This window comes from Tiliqua scincoides, chromosome 4, assembly GCF_035046505.1.
Source record: "Tiliqua scincoides isolate rTilSci1 chromosome 4, rTilSci1.hap2, whole genome shotgun sequence".
NCBI classification, from domain to species: Eukaryota; Metazoa; Chordata; class Lepidosauria; order Squamata; family Scincidae; genus Tiliqua; species Tiliqua scincoides.
Genome location: NC_089824.1, coordinates 134,329,475 through 134,350,456, shown reverse-complemented (window position 1 = coordinate 134,350,456; position 20,982 = coordinate 134,329,475). Strand labels below are relative to the sequence as shown.

The window sequence follows — 20,982 nt, the reverse complement described above, 5'->3', positions numbered from 1 at the left end:
ATTTAACTACTTAAATTTTGCACGTTGCTCATGAATATTTAGACAACGAATAGGTTTTCATAGTTTGAACCCGATCCTGAGCTCCGACCCTGTGCTGGCGCTGAGTGTCACAAATGTGCTGTAAGGCACGCCGCAACACTCAGCACCAGGTCAATGCTAGCGTTGGCTTAGTGCCAGCCAGAAGCCCACTGCATGCCGCCCAGAGCAAGGAAAGAGCTCTGGGCAGCGGAGAGATTTGTCAGTGTGGGGAGAGGCAGGGGAAGGAGCAGGGTGATAGGGTATGGCATTGGCGAAGTTCTGCTCCATGGTATACAGAACCCTGTGTTGGGCCTTCCATCCCAACATGGGGCCTCTCAACTTGTGCTGGCAAAATAGCCAGTTCAGACTGGAGTAACCTCACTGATTGGCCTTACCCGGTGGAAGGGGACAAATGTCCCCTTCCCCTGAGAAGACGCCAGTGGCTATCCGGTTTGCATAGGATACAATGGGAACTATTTTGGCACCACTGCTTCTCTGTGCACCAGGCAGTTCAGGTTTGGGCTGTCACCAAGTAATAATCAAATGTTCAAACTGTTTAGGAAATCTATGATCTGCTATCATATGGGAATCAAGTACAGTTGACCTGCATCTTATTTATTTTATTTTATTTTAAAGATTTTTACCCTGCCTTTCCTCTGCCAGAGCAGATGCCCAAGGCAGCTACATGAGAGTTACACAAGGGTTAAGTTACACGGTTGACACATAAAGCCAAAATTTTGTTTAGTCAAAACTCCTTTAAATAAAATAAATATGTACTGCCTCTTTAAGAACTAAAAGCGCAGTAGGAGAGGCACATGGGAACTGAGGGAGCAGCAGCTTCATTTCTCTCATTTCAGGTTTGCTCCAGGGCGTAAACAGTTGCATAGTGGGTGGAATACCCTGCACTATTTAAAGTGTAATTTTTCTCTATCTTTTCAGGAGGGGGAGCTGAGTGCTTATACTTGAATATGTGCAGGTCTGTTGTGTGCAAGATGGGGGCTGACTGTATTTGCTTCTTTTTTTCTCAATGATTTAAATCAGTCCACCCTAGTAAAAATTGTAAATTTAACCAAAGGAGCAAATTCATTTTTCTATTTATAACCTCCACAAGATATGTTTTCAGAATAATAGTTTATTATTATTGTGATCTTCTAGTCTCATATATGTAATGATGAAGATGTTTCTGACCTCTAGTGGTTTTTACAATGAATTACCGTATTATTACCTGTGACAATTGTTTTTGTTTAATTTTCCAGAGACTCAATATATTTTGGAAAAAAAGTACTTGCATGAGTGAACATGTCACTGGATGAACTTGATTATCACTGTGTACATAAATATAATATAAGATGAATAGAATTTATTCCAGTAAAAGATGAGGTGCCATATTGGTTTGTCTTATGGCCCAATCCTATCCTTCCTTTCCCTCTGATGCAGCAGCACCAAAATGGCAACAACTGCATCCTATAGTGGGGGGTAGTTGTGGAGTTCTCCTCTGGGTAAGGGAACAATTGGACACTGGGCAGTAAGGAAACAATTGGTAAGGGAACAATTGAGTGCTGGGTGGATCAGGCCTGGAAGGGGGGTGGAAATGGCCACAGCACCACAGGCCGAATCCTAACCCCCTCCCAGCCACTTACTCAGGAATTTTGCTGGCACAGATCCAAGTAGCCCATTGGGGTGACTGGGATGTTACTTGGGCTGACTTATTACTGCATGTTAGGATTGGGCTGCCCATTTAACAAATCTGGAATAAAGTAGTGTAATATTGCCTGTATGGTTCTACTGATGGAATGTTCAGTGGCGGATCTCCCCAGCCCCGTGCCCCGGGGCAAAGGTCCACGATGGTGCCCCCCCTGCAGGCTGTCATCACCCCCGTGTGGAAATCCACCCCCCTCCACTCACCTGAGGCTCATGGAGCCTCGTGCAACCTGTGCCTGCATTGGGGAAGCCTCCTGAAAGTTCCCCAACACTATAAACTGTGCTTCTGGGAAACCAGAAGCAGTTCCTCACCCCAGGGTCCTATAGGCTTGCGCTCGGGGCGTTTGCCCCATAGACTGAATGGGAGGTCTGCAACTGGGTATGTTAGTCTGTAAATTGATATAATAGACAAATCTGAAGGAAGGAGAACTCATGGAACTATACATAATCCTAATTTTATTTAGTACCTAAGGAGGAATAGAATTGGTTCTGTCAATTTCTTCTAGGACTGTCTGTGTAAGCATTTCTATTCTGCCTAAGAGGTGGAAGGGTGGCTCCCCTTCTACGAGTGAACAAGGCGAGGAGGCATGTGAGCAAGGTGGTTCACATTCTATTAAAAATATAAAGTGTGATTAAAACATTATAAAACAATAAGTGATCAGTTAAAAGCAACAAAGAACTGAAATAACTCATTTCTTTTAACTGAAAGAAATAACTGAATGTAACTGAAATAACTCATAACTTTTTAATAACTCATGAAATAATAATAAGGTAAGATTATATAAACAACAAAAAATACTTGTGTAAATAAAAAGGTCTTTTGGTGTGTGGCCCTTTCTGCCCCCCTGCACCTTCTTACTGGGCATCATGGCATCAGAGAGTGAGATTCATAACACTTGTGGAGCCTAGTTTCTTGGGGTCCTGGATCCTGGGTGGCAGGGCCCTTTAAGCCCCTCCCAAATCCCTCCCTGTAGCTGGCTTAGCTGGGGCGTTATGAGTAGTTCTTTATCTGCTAATAAACAGACGACAAGTGTGACCCAGTCAAAATTTTTATTGACCTGTATCAGTGATAGAGCAGCTTCTGAAAGAGAAATGCACAGGCAGGGTTCCCAACCATGTTCTCCTGGCAGGGCTGTTGTGCCATTGCTGGTTATCCAATAGATAGCGAAGTACTGGGTGCCAGTGAAGTCTGGCTCTAGTTTGCTGTCTGCCATGGGTTTTACAAAGCCACAGGGGCTGGACTGGAAGGGCAGGCCAGCAACCTTGCTGAACAGCAGCTGGGCTTTCACTGGTCACTGTAGGCAAGTGGCCTATAGGCATCCTTTAGGGTGGGATATGAGACAGCTGCCTGTGGGGAGCAAGGAGAGAGCACCAAGGCATAAAAGACTTCATAAGGCAAACCTGTGCCTTATGCTTGGTGTTTGTGAAAGAGAGTGTTGCTACTTGGGTGTACAAGCAGTAGGGCCTCTGGCATTCCCAAGATCTCTGTCTGCTCTTGGGCTTTGCTGGGGGGGGGGTCTTTGCTGAGAGGCCATGGGATGGGGCTCCAGCCTTGTTGTATCAAAGGATCATATTCCCTCTCCCCCTTTGCTGACCTGTGTGGAATGCTGTGTCCTGTTGCGGTGGCGAGCTGGAGATTCCAGTTGGGTGTTTACGTATGGAGACCTCCTGACGCAGAATACGTACCTGCATTGACAATTCTGGGAGGACAATGGCACATTGTCTTGCCATACATGTTGTGAGGTTGTTTGTGCAAAATGTCCCCTTTGCGTGCCAAATGCCCTTTCTCCATAGTTCCCAACACTGAATTCCCTTTTGAATGACAGAGCAGTATAGCCCCATACCCCATACCTTATGATTACAGAACTGCTTATATGCTGGGCATATAGATGCACTGTGATTGGCTGGCAAATGTAGTCTGTATCATATGCCCCATGCTGGTGGAGTGGGTGGGGTTGGGGCATGACAGGAATTTCCACTTTTCTTCTGTTTTCATCTTCCCCATTGCTCCTCATGGGATACCTCTTACCGATGCCAGGTCTGTTGTTGGCATAGTGTTTTCCTGATGTCAGAAGGCATGTTTGTTGTCTGAAGGTGAATTAGGATGTGGAATTCATAGACTCCTCTTCTTCCTGCCCATACCCCTCCTACATCCTTCTGACATCATGCTCTGCTCACCTCACTGTTTTGGCTTCTCCACCAGTAGGGTTGTGCTGGCATCCAGACTGTGTCTGCGTTACAATGGCACAGCTTTTCTTGCCATTGTGCCAACATCCATGGTGTGGCCATTGGTGTAGGAGGGAAGGGGCTCCTTCAGTGGCGGTGCTGTCATTGCACCAGCGTACATTTTGTTATAATGGCATATCTCATGGATAGGATTGGACCTTAAGAATTTAAAATAGCATCCATGCTTTTGTTTTCCAAAAAGCATATGTTAAAGCAAGGTTTGTGTGTTGCTGATGGGTTTGTGAAATGTACATTTAACTGGAGGCTTGAATCTGAATTCCATGATTCCAGCTGCATCCTTCTGGATGTTCTTTAAATGCCCACAAACTTGCCATATCGCATTGCTGTTACTTTGTCTTCCAACAGACAGAACCTCTTTTGCCCTATGCAGTCAGAGTCAAGTTCAAGGAAGACCAAGATTAAAAATGGCAACAAGACTGGAGGGCAGGATTTAACAAGGATATAGCACAGCACACATTATAGCAATCTGCAAAACAAGGACAGTATGAGATTTGGCTGAATACTTTCACATATAAGCCTCCAATACCAGTCCTTTGAATGCGCTTGAATAACCCTTCCAGTGTCAAATTCCTCTGCCATACCGTTTCCTTGTTCTTCTGTATTTTTATCATTGACAGAAATCCTAGACTTGTTTGATTAAGGGCCCGATCCTATCCAATTTTCGAGCACTGGTGTAGCTGCAATGCAGCCCCAAGGTAAGGGAACAAATGTTCCCATACTTTAAGGGGGCCTCTGTGACTGCTGCCCCACCACAAGATGCAGTGCATGCCCGATTGGCACAGCTGCACCAGCACTGGAAAACTGGATAGGTTTCAACCAAGTTTCCTAACCAACTTTCCAGCACTGACTTAAGGGCAGTGCAACTCCGAGGTAAGGGAACAAACATTGCCTTACCTTGAGGAGGTCTACTTGACTGCCACCCAAAAGCAGGATGCAGCTCATGCCCCACTGGCACAGCTATGCCAGTGCTGGGAAGTTGGTTAGGATAGTGCCCTTCAACTGCAATCTTTGCTTTACTTACCTGGGAGTAAGCCCCATTGACTACAATGGGATTTACTTCTGAGTAGATAAGGCCAGGCTTGGGCTCTTAATATGTCTGGTAATCAGACAAAAATGATATGTCAGTCTCATTAATGAAATTACAGTTTACTTCAGGGAGCTGTTTCCCCCTTCATTGCAAATACATTTTGTAGTTATAAGAATATTTCTTCTTATAGCAAGAATCTTTGTATATTTGTTTGTATACAGCATGAAATATATTTGTCTCTTGTTTTTCTAAGGGCACAATCCTAACCAGGTCTACTCAGAAGTAAGTTCTATTTTGTTCAAAGGGCTTACTCTCAGGAAATTGTGGTTAGAATTGCAACCTATGTTACTTTAAACTGCTTTGCTCTAGGGCAAACATGAAATGGCTGTTTAATTATATTGGATCAAGCAACACACATTTGATTTTTAATTGGGTTGACGATCATTTTTCCCCTCTATAGCTCAGTAACAATAGAGATGGGGATCTATGAGTCCTTCATGTATATCAGTGTTTCCCAACCTGGGGGTCTTAACTCCCAAGGCAGGCATTTCAACCTTCTTTTGGGAGGCTACCCGCTTAAGGTAAACGTGAGCAGGGTTTTGCTGCCACTGCTGCCAAATACATGTAAATAAAAAGGGCAAGGCATTCTGGGGCCTGTGGAGGCTGATGGAGTGGGTCACAGACCCAGTGTGACCCACAAGCAGCCTCTGGTGGCTCCCAGTAATTCTTTGCGGTACGACAGCAAGCATCGGGTTGTGACCCAGGGAGGACCAAATGGTTTGCAGTGGTACAAACTGCTGCCGTAGTTTCTGCTTGTAACCGTTTTGTTCTGATTGTATTTGTATTGTTTTCTGAAATGTATTTTTTGTTTCCCACACAAAAATGAAAATTTAAAAAAATTTTTTAAACAAATACCAACAATGCTATGTGCACACTTGGAGGAGAACCATGCATACCGCCAAAGCGTTGTTTGACATTTTCACTGTGGCAACTCATGATGCTGAAGAGGCAAGCTGTTTTCAACTTATTAAAATGTATGCTGAAAAGTAGGTTGCCTCTTCCATGTTTCATGGAAACCTTGAAGCACCGTCTGATCCTTCAGCATTATTCTCTATAAAAAGTTCTGCCTCCTTTCACTGCTGGGCCGAGTGCTGTCACCCTTTTTTCTGTGCAGTCTTAAATGCAGCTATTGGGAAATTCAGCCCACAGACTAGGATATATTCGTATCTGAAAGCAGATGCTGTGAGGAAAAAAGCAGGCTGAAGTTGAATTCCACCTTGGCTCATCAGCATTCCTTCCTTCCTTTCTAATGTAGCAATTGACACTTCAGAAAAAGAGTGTCTGCTACCATATGAGGACTGTAGATAAAGTGAGAGAAGAGAGGTAAAAATCATGTTGCTTCCCAAAGAAGGAGCAATTAGCTATGTAGTCTCTGTTTTTAACTATTGGTTTATTCTGTGTAGTCTGCATTAGGCAGAACTATTTTGTAATCTTGCCATGCATAACAGAACTTATGACACAAGCACATTTTGCCTTCAAGATGTCTAATTTTCTGACTACATTTCCCTCATGTAAATGCATGTTCAGGAAAATGACTGGAAAGCACTGTGTTCTGTGAGAAACTGGAATTTTAGCATTCACAAGGGGTTCCAATGGGCATTTCTGCACAGGTACATGCACGCGCATGTGCACAGAGAGTCAGACCTGACCCCCTTGCCAGATCTGATCCACCTTCCCAGGTCAATGTGATTGAGTGGGTACAGGTCCAAGCTGACCCACACCAGCGGCTGGGGCTTACACAGGGCAAGGGAGCAAATGTCCCCTTTCTCAAGGAGACCTCCAGCAGCCAAAAATACCCCACAGGATACAGCGGAAGCTGTGCCTACTCTGCTGCATCACAGTGTGAGGATTTGGTTAGAACTGGGCTGACCATCAAGTTGATATATCTCAGTTATGTCAGAGGCGAGGACATATATTTCTGTCAAGTCTATCAATCAAAGATGAAAGCAGGTTGTGAATTTGGAGGGGCCTGGAACGTAATGGCTGAGCACATGCTTTGCATGCAAAAGATCCTAGTTTCAATCTCTGGCATCACCAGGTGACGCTGGGAAAAACCCCTTTTTGGAACCCTGGAGAGCTACTGCCAGCCTGTGTAGACGATGCTAAGCTAGATGGATGAGTGGTCTGAGTTAAAGTCAGGTGGTTTCATAGATGCACCATCACTCCAAACTTGTAGATATTAGGAAGGGATAGAGAGCTATCAGGAATGGCACGTGTGATGAATACTTACCTCAGATGAACACATTTTACTGGACAGTGTGGGAAGACGTGCCCCAGTTTAATTCAGAGCCATGTGTCCTGAAGCCATTGATTTCAGTGCATTTAAAAGCATGCCAGTGTTGGATGGCGGCCACAGACTGCGACAAGCTGACTTGCTAGGCTGAGACATTCCTCAGAAGTAGTCAGCAATGTTTTCTTTTAAAAAATGAACCATAGAGAAACTTCAACAACTATTGTCTTCACACAATGAGACTGATTATCATTAATTGTCCTCAGTTAGTGTGTGTGAAAATGTAAGACAGTAGAGGTGCATTCACTGTCTCTCTCCAATACTGCTGAAAGTGCCAAATATTTTTAGATGTGACAATGGTGGTATAATTTTCTCTGCTTTTGTCAGGGCCCTTTGTCATTGTTCAGCAGAGAACATCAGGAAAACTCTGGCTGTGTGCATGGAACCATTACTTGTGCATAAATTAGTTCTCAAGATTCTGGCTTAAATTGGTACTTTATACATTTGAGTCGCATTGTTATTCTTCGAAAATGGAACTACTACCTGTTTTGACCTGAATAGTAACTTTTTTCCCCTTAGGAATTCTATGGAAAGTGATATTGCTTTCAATTTTTAAAATTTTTTTTTTTTCAGATGTACATCACGAACACAATAAAAGCCAGAGGAACAAGGCTGGCAAAACCAGTCCTTTGCTTGGGCTTAATGTGTATGGCATTTCTTACTGGTATCAACAGAGTAGCAGAATATCGAAATCATTGGTCAGATGTGATCGCGGGATTTTTAGTCGGTATCTCTATAGCAGTTTTTTTGGTAAGTATGGCTGCATGTGATTTTTTTCTCCTACATGTGGGTTTTGCCTATGAAGGGGTCTCTTTCTTCAAAGTTCAGACAATTACCTGATAACAATCATTCATACAGATAGACTAAAAAAATGTATCTTCATTTTAATGAGCTATATGGGTGTTATGGCATAATAAATTTAACATTATGTGTGTTCATTTTCTTGAGACTCCCCGTATATACAAGTATAGCATTATGTGAATCCAAAACCCAATATCTGCTTTGATGATTGTATAGATCACTTCATGAAAGGTCTCAAGTTCATCACACTGGATAAGAACATAGGAAGAGCCCCACTGGATCCAGCCAAAGGCCCATCTAGTCCTGCTTCCTGTATCTCACAGTGTCCTACCAGATGCAGGCCTCAGGGACCTGCATCCTGCCACCACTCCCTAGCTTCTGGGTAGCCTAACTTCTGTGGTAGCCTCCTAAAATAAGAAGGTTACGCATACCCATCACGGCTTGTAATCTGTGGTTAACCTTCTCTCCAGAAATCTGTCCAATCTCCTTCTAAAGACATCCAGACCAGATGCCATCACCACATCCTGTGGCAAGGAGTTCCACAGATTAATTACATATTGGATAAAGAAATATTTTCTTTTATCTGCTTTAACTCTCCTGACACTCAATTTTAATGGATTTTCCCTGGTCCTGGTGTTGGGTGAGAGGCAAAAGAACATCCCTCCATCCACTCTATTCATCCCCTGCATAATGTTGTACTTTTCAATCATGTTCCCGCTCAGGCTCCTAGACTAAAAAGCCCCAAATGCTATAATCTTTCCTCATAAGAGAAGTGCCCCAGCCCAGTAATCAGTTTGGTTGCTCTCTTCTGCACTTTTTCCATTCACCTTTCCATTATTCCTTATATTGAATAGTGTTATGCACATGCTCTTTTGAGCACATGTATGAAGTTGCTCCCTCCATTGAACTGAGTGGGGCAGGCTTTGGTAAAATGTAAAGGTAGCAATAAGACCATTAGCTAAACTTCATCATTCTGTTTCAATGAATCTGATGTACTAGAAGGCTACATGACAAGTTAGGATTCCCAGGTCAACATGAGTTCAACGAGCCTCCTGTTGGCTTGAAATTCCACTAAAGTGTTCCTTACAATGTTTAACTAGATTTCTTTTTTAAAAGTCCAATGTGACATATAATATTAAAACAAAACATATTGGAGGCTTCTGACAATCCAAATCCATCCAGCTACATTGACTATCAAAGGTCATTCTGCAGTGAAATGTCCAGCTATTCTGCCTTGAGATCTCCATGGATAACTACTCATTCAGAGACTGGAAGTACAAGTCTCTTTCATCCCATCTTGACTGACAAAGTAATGACCTAGTAGCTTCTCCATTATGCTTTAGGTGTAGGGCAATGCAAGAAAGTTGCAGTGAAGTTACGAGAAGGTAAGTTGGTGTTCTGGGTCTCTTCTGCTCCTCCATACCCAGGACCACAGCAAACTGATGTGAATGTGCATGTTGGCTTACATTGAAAATGGGATTAACCCCACTCCTATGCATTTAAAATGTCAATGCCATGGATAGCAACAGAGTGCAATGACAACCTACTCTAATTTACTCTTTAACATAATATCCTAAATGTATAATTAAATAAATCAGAACTACATTAACAGCCCAATCTTAACTACTTGTGGGGCAATTCAGTGGCACCAAAGTATCCCGCTGGGGAGTTCTGGTCTCTGAAGGCCTCTTCTAGGTAAGGGAACATTTGTTCTCTTTCCCCAGGATAAGCAAGGACTGGGTTGCCCAGTGTCAGCTCTGTAACCAGTCATAGTCCAATCTCTTCCCTGCCCCTGTTGCTGCCCAGTTTCACCCACCCCTGCTTCCCTCACACTACCGCACACATTTACTGGTGCCAGCAGAGATCTGGAGTCCACTGGAATGTGGAACTAGTTGCTGACCGCTTCCAGCAGCACGCAGGCTGTGAACTTTGGCATGTCGCTTTTTCCGACAGCCAGAAAGCACCTTACACCACCAGAACACTCATTCCAGCAGCGTATGGTACCAAGGAGATTGAGCCCTAAGTTACAGCTTTGGGTCGGTGGATATATTTTTGAGAACTCATCCAATTCAAAATAGTGCATTAATGCATAGTACGTATATCTGAGCACATTGTACAAGTAATATAGGTCAGGGTCAAATCTATTGCATTCTTTCATACAATCTAATGTTCTCCTTCTCATTCCAGGTTGTGTGTGTGGTAAATAATTTTAGAGGTAGACAACCAGAACATGAGCATTCTCACATGGACAGTCTGTCCCAAATGCCTATGATCAGCATCCCACGGGTAGAAAGTCCTTTAGAAAAGGTAATGTTCCTTTGGAGAATTATCTGGTTGTATCTGAATTGCTGTGGCTGCCATGGTAAATTTGAAACACTCTTTCCCCTGCAACTGGGGGGAATCAGCCCAATAACAGTGACTTGCAGCAAATGACACATGTACCTCTATGTTTTCAAATATGTTTTGTTCACACTCAACATTTGTAGGTGTACCGTTAAAAAACCTTAGATGTACAACTGAAAATAGAGGCTCCAATCCAAGTGAAGTCATGGGCAGCTAATCACATATTAACATCTGATTGTCCTGAGCGAAGACCCATGCGGATATGTACATCTCATTTGTATTCAGCCAATACAATAGGATTTACAGCCCAATCCTATTCCCTGCCAGCCCATAGCATACAGTACTACTGATTGAGCGTGTGCTGGATGCTATGGTGGAGAGTGACCAGATGGCCGGAGAGAGGTAAGTAAAAATCTTGCCTACAGTGGGTCTCTGTGGACCAGCTATTTAATGGGTGTAAGTCTGAGGATAGTCAGGGGGCATGCCAGGCCAGGGATAGGATCTCAACATGTGCCACTGCTGCTGAGATCCTCCCTTTTCTGCCCTGGCTCAGCCTACTCCCTGCCCCAAAACACCCACAATCCTTCCCTGTTCCATCCCCTAATGATTTACCAGTGGCAGTGCAGGATGGAGGAGGTTCAGCAGACCACTGTCACCTACGCTCAGCCTCTAGCTGAGCTAGCGGTGGCAGCTACAGCCTGCAGGAGCACCTTTCATGCCATCATTCCAAGACTCATGCTTATGGGTTGCAAGCTTGGGCTGTTAAGATGCAATCCTATGCATCTGAGACCAACAGCCCAATCCTAACTGGCCCTGGAGTAGGCAGGCCGGTGGACCTGCCCCACATTCAGAGCAGGGTTGAGGCCAAAAGCAGCTCAGCCCAGGGCAAGGGGAATTGCTTCCCCTTACCCCGGGCAAAGCTGCAGCAGTCCCATTGGGGCTACTCGAATCTGCGCCACCTCAAGAGGTGGCGCAGATCTAAGCAGCTTGGGGCTGCCCTGAGCTGCCAGGGACCAGTGATAGGACCTAGCATAAATGCAGATTGTGGCCCCGCCCCCCACTTACCTGCCCATGGGTCTGCTCGCCGCCTCCCTTCCCTCACCCTGATACACCTCCCTCCTGTTCTCCACACTCCCCCTAGTTCCCAGCACTGGCCTAGTTCAGCCAGCACAGGCTTACTGTTACGCCAACCCAACAGGGATTGGGCAGGCCTCCTTCCTCTTTCGTTGTTGTAAAAGAGCTTTACGGCCCTTTTTGCTACAGATTGCAATCAGAGTGCTTTTGGATTGCACTCTAAGCCCCATATAATATAATGGGACTTACTCCTGAGTAAACCTGTGTAGGCTTGTACAGTTAGATGGGCATTAAATGAGGATGTGCTGTGAATGAGGAAGTGCTACCAGATGCCCATGTGATTGTTAGTGCCAGCACATATAGGAGGCTGCTTGTGTGCATGCAAGTCCCTTACTAGATTGGGTTGATAAAGTATGAAGAAAGATCAGTTTATGCTGCTTTTGTTTTTATCCTCTGCCCTTCACTGAAGTGTCCTTTTCTTAAGGAATAAACTGTCTGATTTAGCAGAAATTTGTGAGAGTTACACCCAAGTGAGAACAGGTGTAAGAGCCTTTCTGTGTTTCATTCAGTTCCATCTGAGAAAAAAAAACCAGATTTCATTTCAGAACTCTCCAGTGTGCCTTTTTAACCAAACTTGTCTCAGTAAGTCTTTCTGACACTTTGTCATAAGGAGGGCACCGTCTCACTTGCTCGAGGGAGCATCTCGTTGATGAATGTGTATCTTCAGTATAATCTGTTCTGTTAGCTCTTTGTGAGATGTCAACTTAAAGCATGAATGTTTCCTTTTGTATTTGCTGGGGCCTTTTGTGGGTAACAATACTTGATGGATTCTTCCATCAGCAATACTGAATGGATTAATTCAATTATTGTAACCGTGGACAGAATCAAGAGTTACAGAGGGGATGGAAGTGTGGCAGCAAGCCCCACCCCCTAGTGCTGACCCACTCTGGTGGTGTCCCATTCTTGCTCTCTCACCAAGTACAGATTTGGCTCCTTCTCATGCTTTGGAATGGTGGATGCCCTACATTATCATAAGAACACAAGAACAGCCCCACTGGATCAGGCCATAGGCCCATCTAGTCCAGCTTCCTGTATCTCACAGCGGCCCACCAAATGCCCCAAGGAGCACACCAGATAACAAGAGACCTGCATCCTGGTGCCCTCCCTTGCATCTGGCATTCTGACATAACCCATTTCTAAAATCAGGAGGTTGCACATACACATCATGGCTTGTAACCCGTAATGGATTTTTCCTCCAGAAACTTGTCCAATCCCCTTTTAAAGGCGTCCAAGCCAGACGCCATCACCACATCCTGTGGCAAGGAGTTCCACAGACCAACCACACACTGAGTAAAGAAATATTTTCTTTTGTCCTAACTCTCCCAACACTCAATTTTAGTGGATGTCCCCTGGTTCTGGTGTTATGTGAGAGTGTAAAGAGCATCTCTCTATCCACTCTGTCCATCCCCTGCATAATTGCATATGTCTCAATCATGTCTCCCCTTAGGCACCTCTTTTCTAGGCTGAAGAGGCCCAAATGCTGTAGCCTTTCCTCATAAGGAAGGTGCCCCAGCCCAGTAATCATCTTAGTCGCTCTCTTTTGCACAGTAATCATCTTAGTCGCTCTCTTTTGCACCTTTTCCATTTCCACTATGTCTTTTTTGAGATGTGGCGACCAGAACTGGACACAATACTCCAGGTGTGGCCTTACCATCGATTTGTACAATGGCATTATAATATTAGCCGTTTTGTTCTTGATACCTTTTCTAATGATCCCAAGCATAGAATTGGCCTTCTTCACTGCCGCCACACATTGGGTCGACACTTTCATCGACCTGTCCACCACCACCCCAAGAACTCTCTCCTGATCTGTCACAGACAGCTCAGAACCCATCAGCCTATCTGTAACGTTTTGATTTTTTGCCCCAATGTGCATGACTTTACACTTACTGACATTGAAGAGCATCTGCCATTTTGCTGCCCTTTCTGCCAGTCTGGAGAGATCCTTCTGGAGCTCCTCACAATCACTTCTGGTCTTCACCACTGGGAAAAGTTTGGTGTCGTCTGCAAACTTAGCCACTTCACTGCTCACCCCTGTCTCCAGGTCATTTATGAAGAGGTTGAAAAGCACCGGTCCCAGGACAGATCCTTGGGGCACACCGCTTTTCACTTCTCTCCATTCTGAAAATTGCCCATTGACACCCACTCTCTGTTTCCTGGTCTTCAACCAGTTCTCAATCCATGAGAGGACCTCACAGGAAGGTTCTCTCCTTGTTAAGGTGTTTGCTCTAGAACCAGGAACAGCAGGGGCAAGACTATAGAATATATTGACACTGGAGATGGGGCTTGCCGGTATCCTTCTGCTCCCCCCATAACCATAGATATTCACCACATATACTTACACAGATATGTGCACGTGTACAGTGTAACTGCTTTCTTGCCTCTCCAACGATTCCACTTCCTCTATTCTCTTGCCAGTGTAGAAGCTGACTTGTAAACTCCGTGAGATGGGGAACTGAATTTTTTTTTAATTCTGAAAAGCCTCATTTCCCAGACTGTGCACCACAGTTCCCTGGGGCAGTGCAGTGAACGCCCAGGGATGTCGCAGGATGCTTGCCACCTGAGCTGCTCAGCAGCAAGAATACGATGCAACACTGAAAATCATGGAGCAGAGACTTGCATGAAAAGCCCGCCCATCCGCCCTAGGCCTCTTACTGCCGTTTTCAGGGTCGGTTCATGGTCTTGCAACCCAGAGGTAATTGGTGATGATATCCTCATACCATCGCCAATTACTTCTGGGTGCCAAACTCCATGTCTGCCACATGAAGGGCATCTCAGCAGTGATAAGCTTAGGGACCGCTACTTTAAAGTGTTGTCTATATAGCTAGCACTGTATAAACCAACATAATAACAAATGAGAAAATCAAAGAAAAGTACAGTTGAAAATATATAAAAAGTTAATTTTAAAAGAGGTGATAGTAATAAGAAATGGACAAAAAATCATTTCAAGAAATAGGGGGAGAAGATAAAGGGAAATCAGTATTAAATATGGAGCTGGGTAAGAAGAGTCATCTTTAAACTTAATCAAGCAAAGTGAGATCTCAGTTTAACTTGTCTGTTGGGCATTTTCTGTCTGTTTCCTTGGGCTGTAAGATCTCCTTTGCACCCTGAGAAACCAGAACTTGGCCAGATCTGGTAGCAATAAAAGTCTGGGAAGCCTGGCTTTTTGCCTGGCCACAAGACCAATATCTTCTGCTGGCTGCACTTCAGGCTTCAGTTTCTCCAGCTTACAGTTCTAGCCACTGACTTTAGGGAACCTCAACTGAAAAGTCTAAATTTGGATAAAGCCATTCATTGGCCTGCCCTGTCCCTGACATTCTGTCTGACTAGAAATGTGACGTATGAATGGTTTCTGATATTTAAACAGATCATTAAATATACGGTTACCACTGCGGTTTTCAAACTCTCCGGAAGTTTGAAACCCACAGTAAGTGTTGGCGGGGGCGGGGGGGGAGGCAGCAGGGGCAGGGAGAAGGCAGCAATGCGATCCCCAGGATCGTGTCGCTCAGGGGGCTGCAGGGACTGGGATGCACTTACCAGTCCCTGCAGCAGCCGTTCCTGTGTGCGGGGAGCCCTGTGCAAGTACCTGTAGGGCACCCCAGGTCAGGGAAAGGGAGAGTGGAGCGATCTGCTCTGCCTCCGCAAAAGCTTTAGGGGGGTGTTTTTATTTCAGTATAAAGTCAGGTGAACTCCATTAATCCATGGTTGACCTGCTGCACTGGTTAGATGAATGAAATGCGACTGTATACCCAGCCTGATTCTGTAACTATAACTATTATAGGTGTTGCAAAATCAAGGTGCTGATAACGGTCAAGAAGAACCATTCCAGCAAAACTCCTTCAAAGCGTGCCTCTTTAGGCTGTTCTCCTGGATAACAGGAATGGACCAGTTTGAGCATCTTCATATAAGGCAATAAACGTACGTGCGCAAAAAAGCGCACTGGTGTGTTTTCAGGCTTCAATCGTATGCTCTTTAACTTGGAAGGTAGGCTGATTGAACGAAGCAGAATTTACTTCCAAGTCAACATGCATAGGATTGCGTTGCACGAGTGAGTGTGCAAGGGAGGCAGACATGGCAGCCTTCGGTGCAGGCTAAGGATATTCTGAGACATGGCATGCTATGCCATTGCTTTTGTGTTCTGCGCTTATTTGACTTCCCATGTAACGGAGGGGAAAAAAATGAAAGAGAAGTCATTTGCTAAGCAGATGTGCCTTTTCAAAATTTGCAGTTTAGTACAGACATGTCTAATATACAGTTGAGAGCATTTCAGACACTGAAATGTGAATGAGAGTACAAGAGAGTTTCTATCCATAATTTATATAAAGATGATAAATATTTCATATGGACATCTTACTAATATTTTTGAAAAACATATTTTATTTGACCATGATGCATTTTCAAATATTAATTGAAATATTAAAAATAATAAACATCTAACATAGCACGACAAAGCAGCTTTGTTTTTCAAGCTCAGAAACCTGCACTTAAGGTTCAGTTTCGCATTCTGCTTTTCCAATTTGGGGGGAGGGGGATTTCATTACTGATTGTAGTGGTTTGATCCCTAGTGGGCCATTTTACACTGCCCTTTCATGTGCAGTCCAGACGCTAGTTTTAGATATTAGTTAATCAACAAACTGCCCCCTCCTAATGCAGGAATGGTATGGCTTTGGGTGCCACATGTCATTACTCCTCATGTGGTTTTCTCAGACCTGGAACTGTGGCACTTCTGGTGTTACTTAAAGGGACTGCACACACGAAGGAGTGCCTTTGTTCACATGGTCTCTATGAATAAATCTGGAAGTGCCCCACCTCCACATTTGCTAAAACCGTTTGAGGACCGCAATAAGGAGGCAGATGATCTGCTTCCCATTCAAACAAGCAGGAAGCAGATCTATGTGGCTTGTGTCCGTGGCAGGCTGGAGAGAAGTAGCAGCAGACTAGGAGTGAAGGCCACCCTGAATCCGTTGCACCTCCCGCCACCCATCCTGGTGTAAGCTGTATTAGGTTACCTCATATTTGGGCTGCCCCTGCCCCTATACAGCAAGGACATGGGTGAAGGTATACAAAAAGGATCAGTGACATGCACAACTCTGCTCCTATTTGCACAAAGAGGAACCAGTTTGGTAAGCCCAAATGGCCTGTTGTCTATCGTGTTATTTCGCTATGTCACTGAAGTATCCTCAGAGATGTAACCATTGAAAGAATGCATGGTGTGTTTTTTGTCTCTTTGGGCTGTTCCCAGTAACTGCTTCTGAATGTTAGAACAATCCAAATGCATGCATGGCAGAGCCAAACAGCTGCCAGAGCCAAACAGAATGCTGCTGTGAGAAGTGAGCACCAAGGGGGATAAATGTCCATTCTGGAAACAAAGCATATTTACTGTTCTCATGCATGGTGTTCAGTTTGTCTGATGTGTCCATGGAAATGAATCCCAAGGAGTTGCTAAAGATTTCATGGACCAACTCTAGCAAAAGAATGTCAAAAGAAATAGGAGTTGTTACCTTGCAGACCACATACAAGGCATAGATCTTTCTGCCTGTCCAATGTGGTGGGAGATGTCAACCATGCTTTCTCCCACTCTTTCCTGTCTTGGTCCCATTACCTGCCTACTACGATCAACTGAACCTGCTTGCCACAATATGTGAGTGATGGAACCAGGAAAGATGACAAAACAAGAGAAGGAACAGACAAGAGAAGCCACAGCGGACATGTTCCCCTGCGTCAAGTTGTTTAAAAGTTCACATCCAGAATCCAGTGCAAGGCTGCTGATTCCCCCCCCCATCTCCCATATTTGGGCCTGCTTCTAGATTAGTACTCCCAAAGCTTTCCCAAACTTTGGGCCCATAGGAGTTCGTAGTAGGTTGAGATGTGTTTCAGGTGTGAAAGCAGAACACAAATTTACTGCGAGGTTACAGACTTGCTGTTAGTTTTATTTAAGATTAATTGCAGAATGCATTAAATGTTAAGAGCATTTGTTATAGTTGTTTGTCTCATAATAAGATATAAGTACTCCAGAGGAGTCAGCCCATGAGAGCCTGAGTGAAGCTGGAGCCTGAAGTGCAGATAGCAGATTGCCCTGCTGTGTTGATCTGAAAAAAGAAGAATATCAGGCCCTCAGAATTCATATCAAGCCTGGCCAATCCACTGCCTGTTAATCAGAGTGACTGATGTTGCACTTTCTTTCTGTGCCTGAAGAGATCTCTCAAGTGAGTACACAAATCACAATCCACAAAGGATAACTAGGCTAATATTGAACCTCTGGTCTTAAGTCCTATACTCAATTCTAAATAGTGTTTTTGAAATATGAGGGGAGAAGTGTGGGATTGTGCCTTCTGGCCACATTCCAACCTCCACTTTTACTATGGAAAGTATGAAGTAGTCTCCATGCATGTACATGTATGTGACTGTATACATGTATGTATGTAGATTCATGCACAGACAATTGGGAACCCTGTGCTTTCAGTGGTCCTGACTGTGCATATAGTTCTACATGTAAAGACATCCCACCCCGCTCTCTTTCACAGCTTCTGTGGTCTTCCTTCGTTCAACACAGTCTAGGTGAGATTAGGGCATGATTCTGGAGACCTTAACAACAGAGAACCTGCAGCTAGCAAGCAGTCCAAGACTTGGAGAAAGTATGCAATATCAGTAATATAATTCTGGCATCAAACTGTAGACTCTGTACCTGGCATTCCCAATCACAGGCAGGGTCAGTGTTTGAATCTTCAGACATGACTGTTAACATGGTGAGAGGGGATGGTGTTTCACTGCACATCAGCATGGGTGCAAAGTTGTCGGGAGTGCTTTTGTGAACCCTATACCCCCAGTTTGTGTCTGAGTAAGACTTGAATCTTATTTTCATCTAGATCAGTGTTTTTCAAACTGTGGGTTGGGACCCACTAGGTGGGTCACGAACCAATTTCAGGTGGGTCCCCATTCATTTCAATATTTTATTTTAAATATATTAGACTTGATGCTTCTATGGCATGTGACTGCTTTTTGGGAAATGTTACATATTTTAAAAGACTACTGTGTATCTGCTTTTAATAGTGATAGTAAATGGGGCTTACTACTGGGTAAGTATGGGTAGGATTGAAGCCTAGTATTGTTGCTGTCTTCCCCCCCCCCCCCCCACAACAACTTACAGTTCTCCCAACTCCCTTGTAGGAGTTTGGGAAGCACTGCTGTATACTCTTGTATTTTTGCACGTGTGCACAACAGTGGTGATAGAGTGGTCCTGTTGAAAGCACCAGAGGGAAGACTAGCCCAAATAAAGGGGGCATTTCAGTGTTTGGAAAAAAAAGTTTTTGATAAGCACTGTCAACTAGCAACTGTCATTTTCTTTTAATATTTTGCTACTGTGTTCTGTACCGTATGGCTTTCTGGGAGTAATTAATCTTTTAAAAAAAGAAATGAAAAAAGAAATACAGCATTAAAATTGTATTAACAGTGAAAACCAATGTGATATCCTGTCAGGCTCCAAGGGTTATCCCTTCCTTCCCCCCCTCCCCAAATTTAGGCTTTAATTGAATTACAAGACTTACACTGAACTTAAAATTCAGAGAGGGTTGTACAATGAAAGTTTCATTAAAGTCAAAATTATGTTGTATGACTGGAGATCAAATTTTCCTCATAAGGAGTATGTGAGACATTTGCAGAGGTGGATGGGTAGACAGATGGAGGTTGCGTAACTCTTTACCTGCCCAGGGGTGCTTTCCTGCAGATGAGCCCGGGGCCTTTTTCAGGCTGTCATCCTGTGCACACTTATCTGAGAGTCAACCCCATTGAAGACAATAGGTCTTACTTCCAAGGAAGCATGTATAGGATTATTATGCTATAAATCAGTTCCCTTCCCCCCCCCCCCCCAGCTGGGCTGTAGAACTTGAAGTTAGTCTGGCTACAAGAAAAAGATCCTTGGTGAATGGGAGGAATATGCAGGGGAGGAGGAATTAAGCATACCTTCTTCCCACTGTTCGCTCTCAGAAATTCCCCATTAACCACTGCGTTATCTCCAAAAATGTGGTTCTTCTAAAAAAAAAAAATGCATGTGCGTGGAGTAGTTTAGATTTCCAGCAGGAGTGTACAGTCACCACCATAATGCAACATATAGTCCAGTCTTTGATGATATGACAGAACACTGAAAGCATGAACCCCAAAAAGGCCCTAGTGCCAAAAAGGGATAGGGCAGATGGGTGGGTCAGGGAGAGGCTAGAAGGGGCAATGATAAAATTCTGACTGTTTTCTCCCCCCTTCCTTTTATTTTTTTGTTTACTTCTTATAGAACCACATCACGGCCTTTGCAGAAGTCACATGATGTCGAAGCTGATGTCTACTCGCTACATTGGACATCATCTCTTTTCACAGTTCACTCATAATAACTGAAACATTTTGAATAAAAGAGGAAATAAAACTTTGATTTTGCAGCATTAAAATTTACATCAGGCTATGAAGAATTGTGCCTGAAATGTCCAAAGTTAAACAGTATTTTCCCAGCTGAAATAATTGCACCATATCGGGGTTGAGGGAGGAGGGGATATATTGGGATAGCGTGAACCCATGAGTATGTCACATAAATACACAATTTCCCTTCCCTGGGAACAATTATTTTTAATTAGCCATGTAAGTATCTGACAGTACACCATTAAGTCTGATTGAGTTGGACTTTTCATTATTTCCTTTTAATTCAGCATGACGTGTTCCCATTCAAACAGAATTTTGGTGCACACACATTTTATTCTATTTTTTTAAGAATGGCATCTTGTACTTACATGCCATTTGCACTTTGTGTTACGCTGTATTTCACATGCCACATTTCTAACTTAAGACTGGTGCTTCTGCTTTTGAGAAAACAAAAATGCCAATTTTTACTGTAATAAGTATTGTATCATAATTTTAAACAAAATTATTTATTTGGATATTTTCCTGACTTCATGTGGTTGCAATAGTTGATTTTGTAGTTCTTGAATGTCTTCAATGTACCCTGTAGTTAGGATTAGAAAGGGGAACATTTAGGCATTGGGATATCCTATTTTTTTAGTGATTAACATTCTCTTACTGAAGGTTAATGGCTCCATTCTTAGGCCTGGCATATTCATATATATTTTTACGGTCATAGTATAAAAAGAACAAGATTACTGTTCATTGATAGTACTTGTAGGTTACTGTGACATAGCCAAAGACCCATTTCCAAAAGTGATCTCAAAGCTTTAAAACCGAATCTAGTATTCTACCACCCATAGGAACCTGTGCATAGAGTCTGACAGGCTCCCAGGACAAGGGGCTCCCATGTCCCTTTCCCTTGCCATTGAGATCTGCTCCCAAGCCTTGTCCTGAAGTTGGCACCATTTTCTGATCACGTTTT

At 43.8% G+C, this 20,982-nt stretch overlaps 1 protein-coding gene across 2 annotated transcripts in view; it reads left to right on the top strand.

The window, feature by feature from the left end:
* Positions 1 to 19,935, top strand: part of PLPPR5 (phospholipid phosphatase related 5) — a 93,189-nt gene extending 73,254 nt beyond the window's left edge. For both annotated transcript variants that reach the window (XM_066625435.1, XM_066625434.1), the window contains 3 exons: positions 7,917 to 8,093; positions 10,332 to 10,451; positions 19,903 to 19,935. In XM_066625435.1, the coding sequence (XP_066481532.1) occupies positions 7,917 to 8,093; positions 10,332 to 10,451; positions 19,903 to 19,935 (330 nt within the window). The remainder of the gene's footprint in view (positions 1 to 7,916; positions 8,094 to 10,331; positions 10,452 to 19,902) is intronic.
* Positions 19,936 to 20,982: the final 1,047 nt, after the last annotated feature.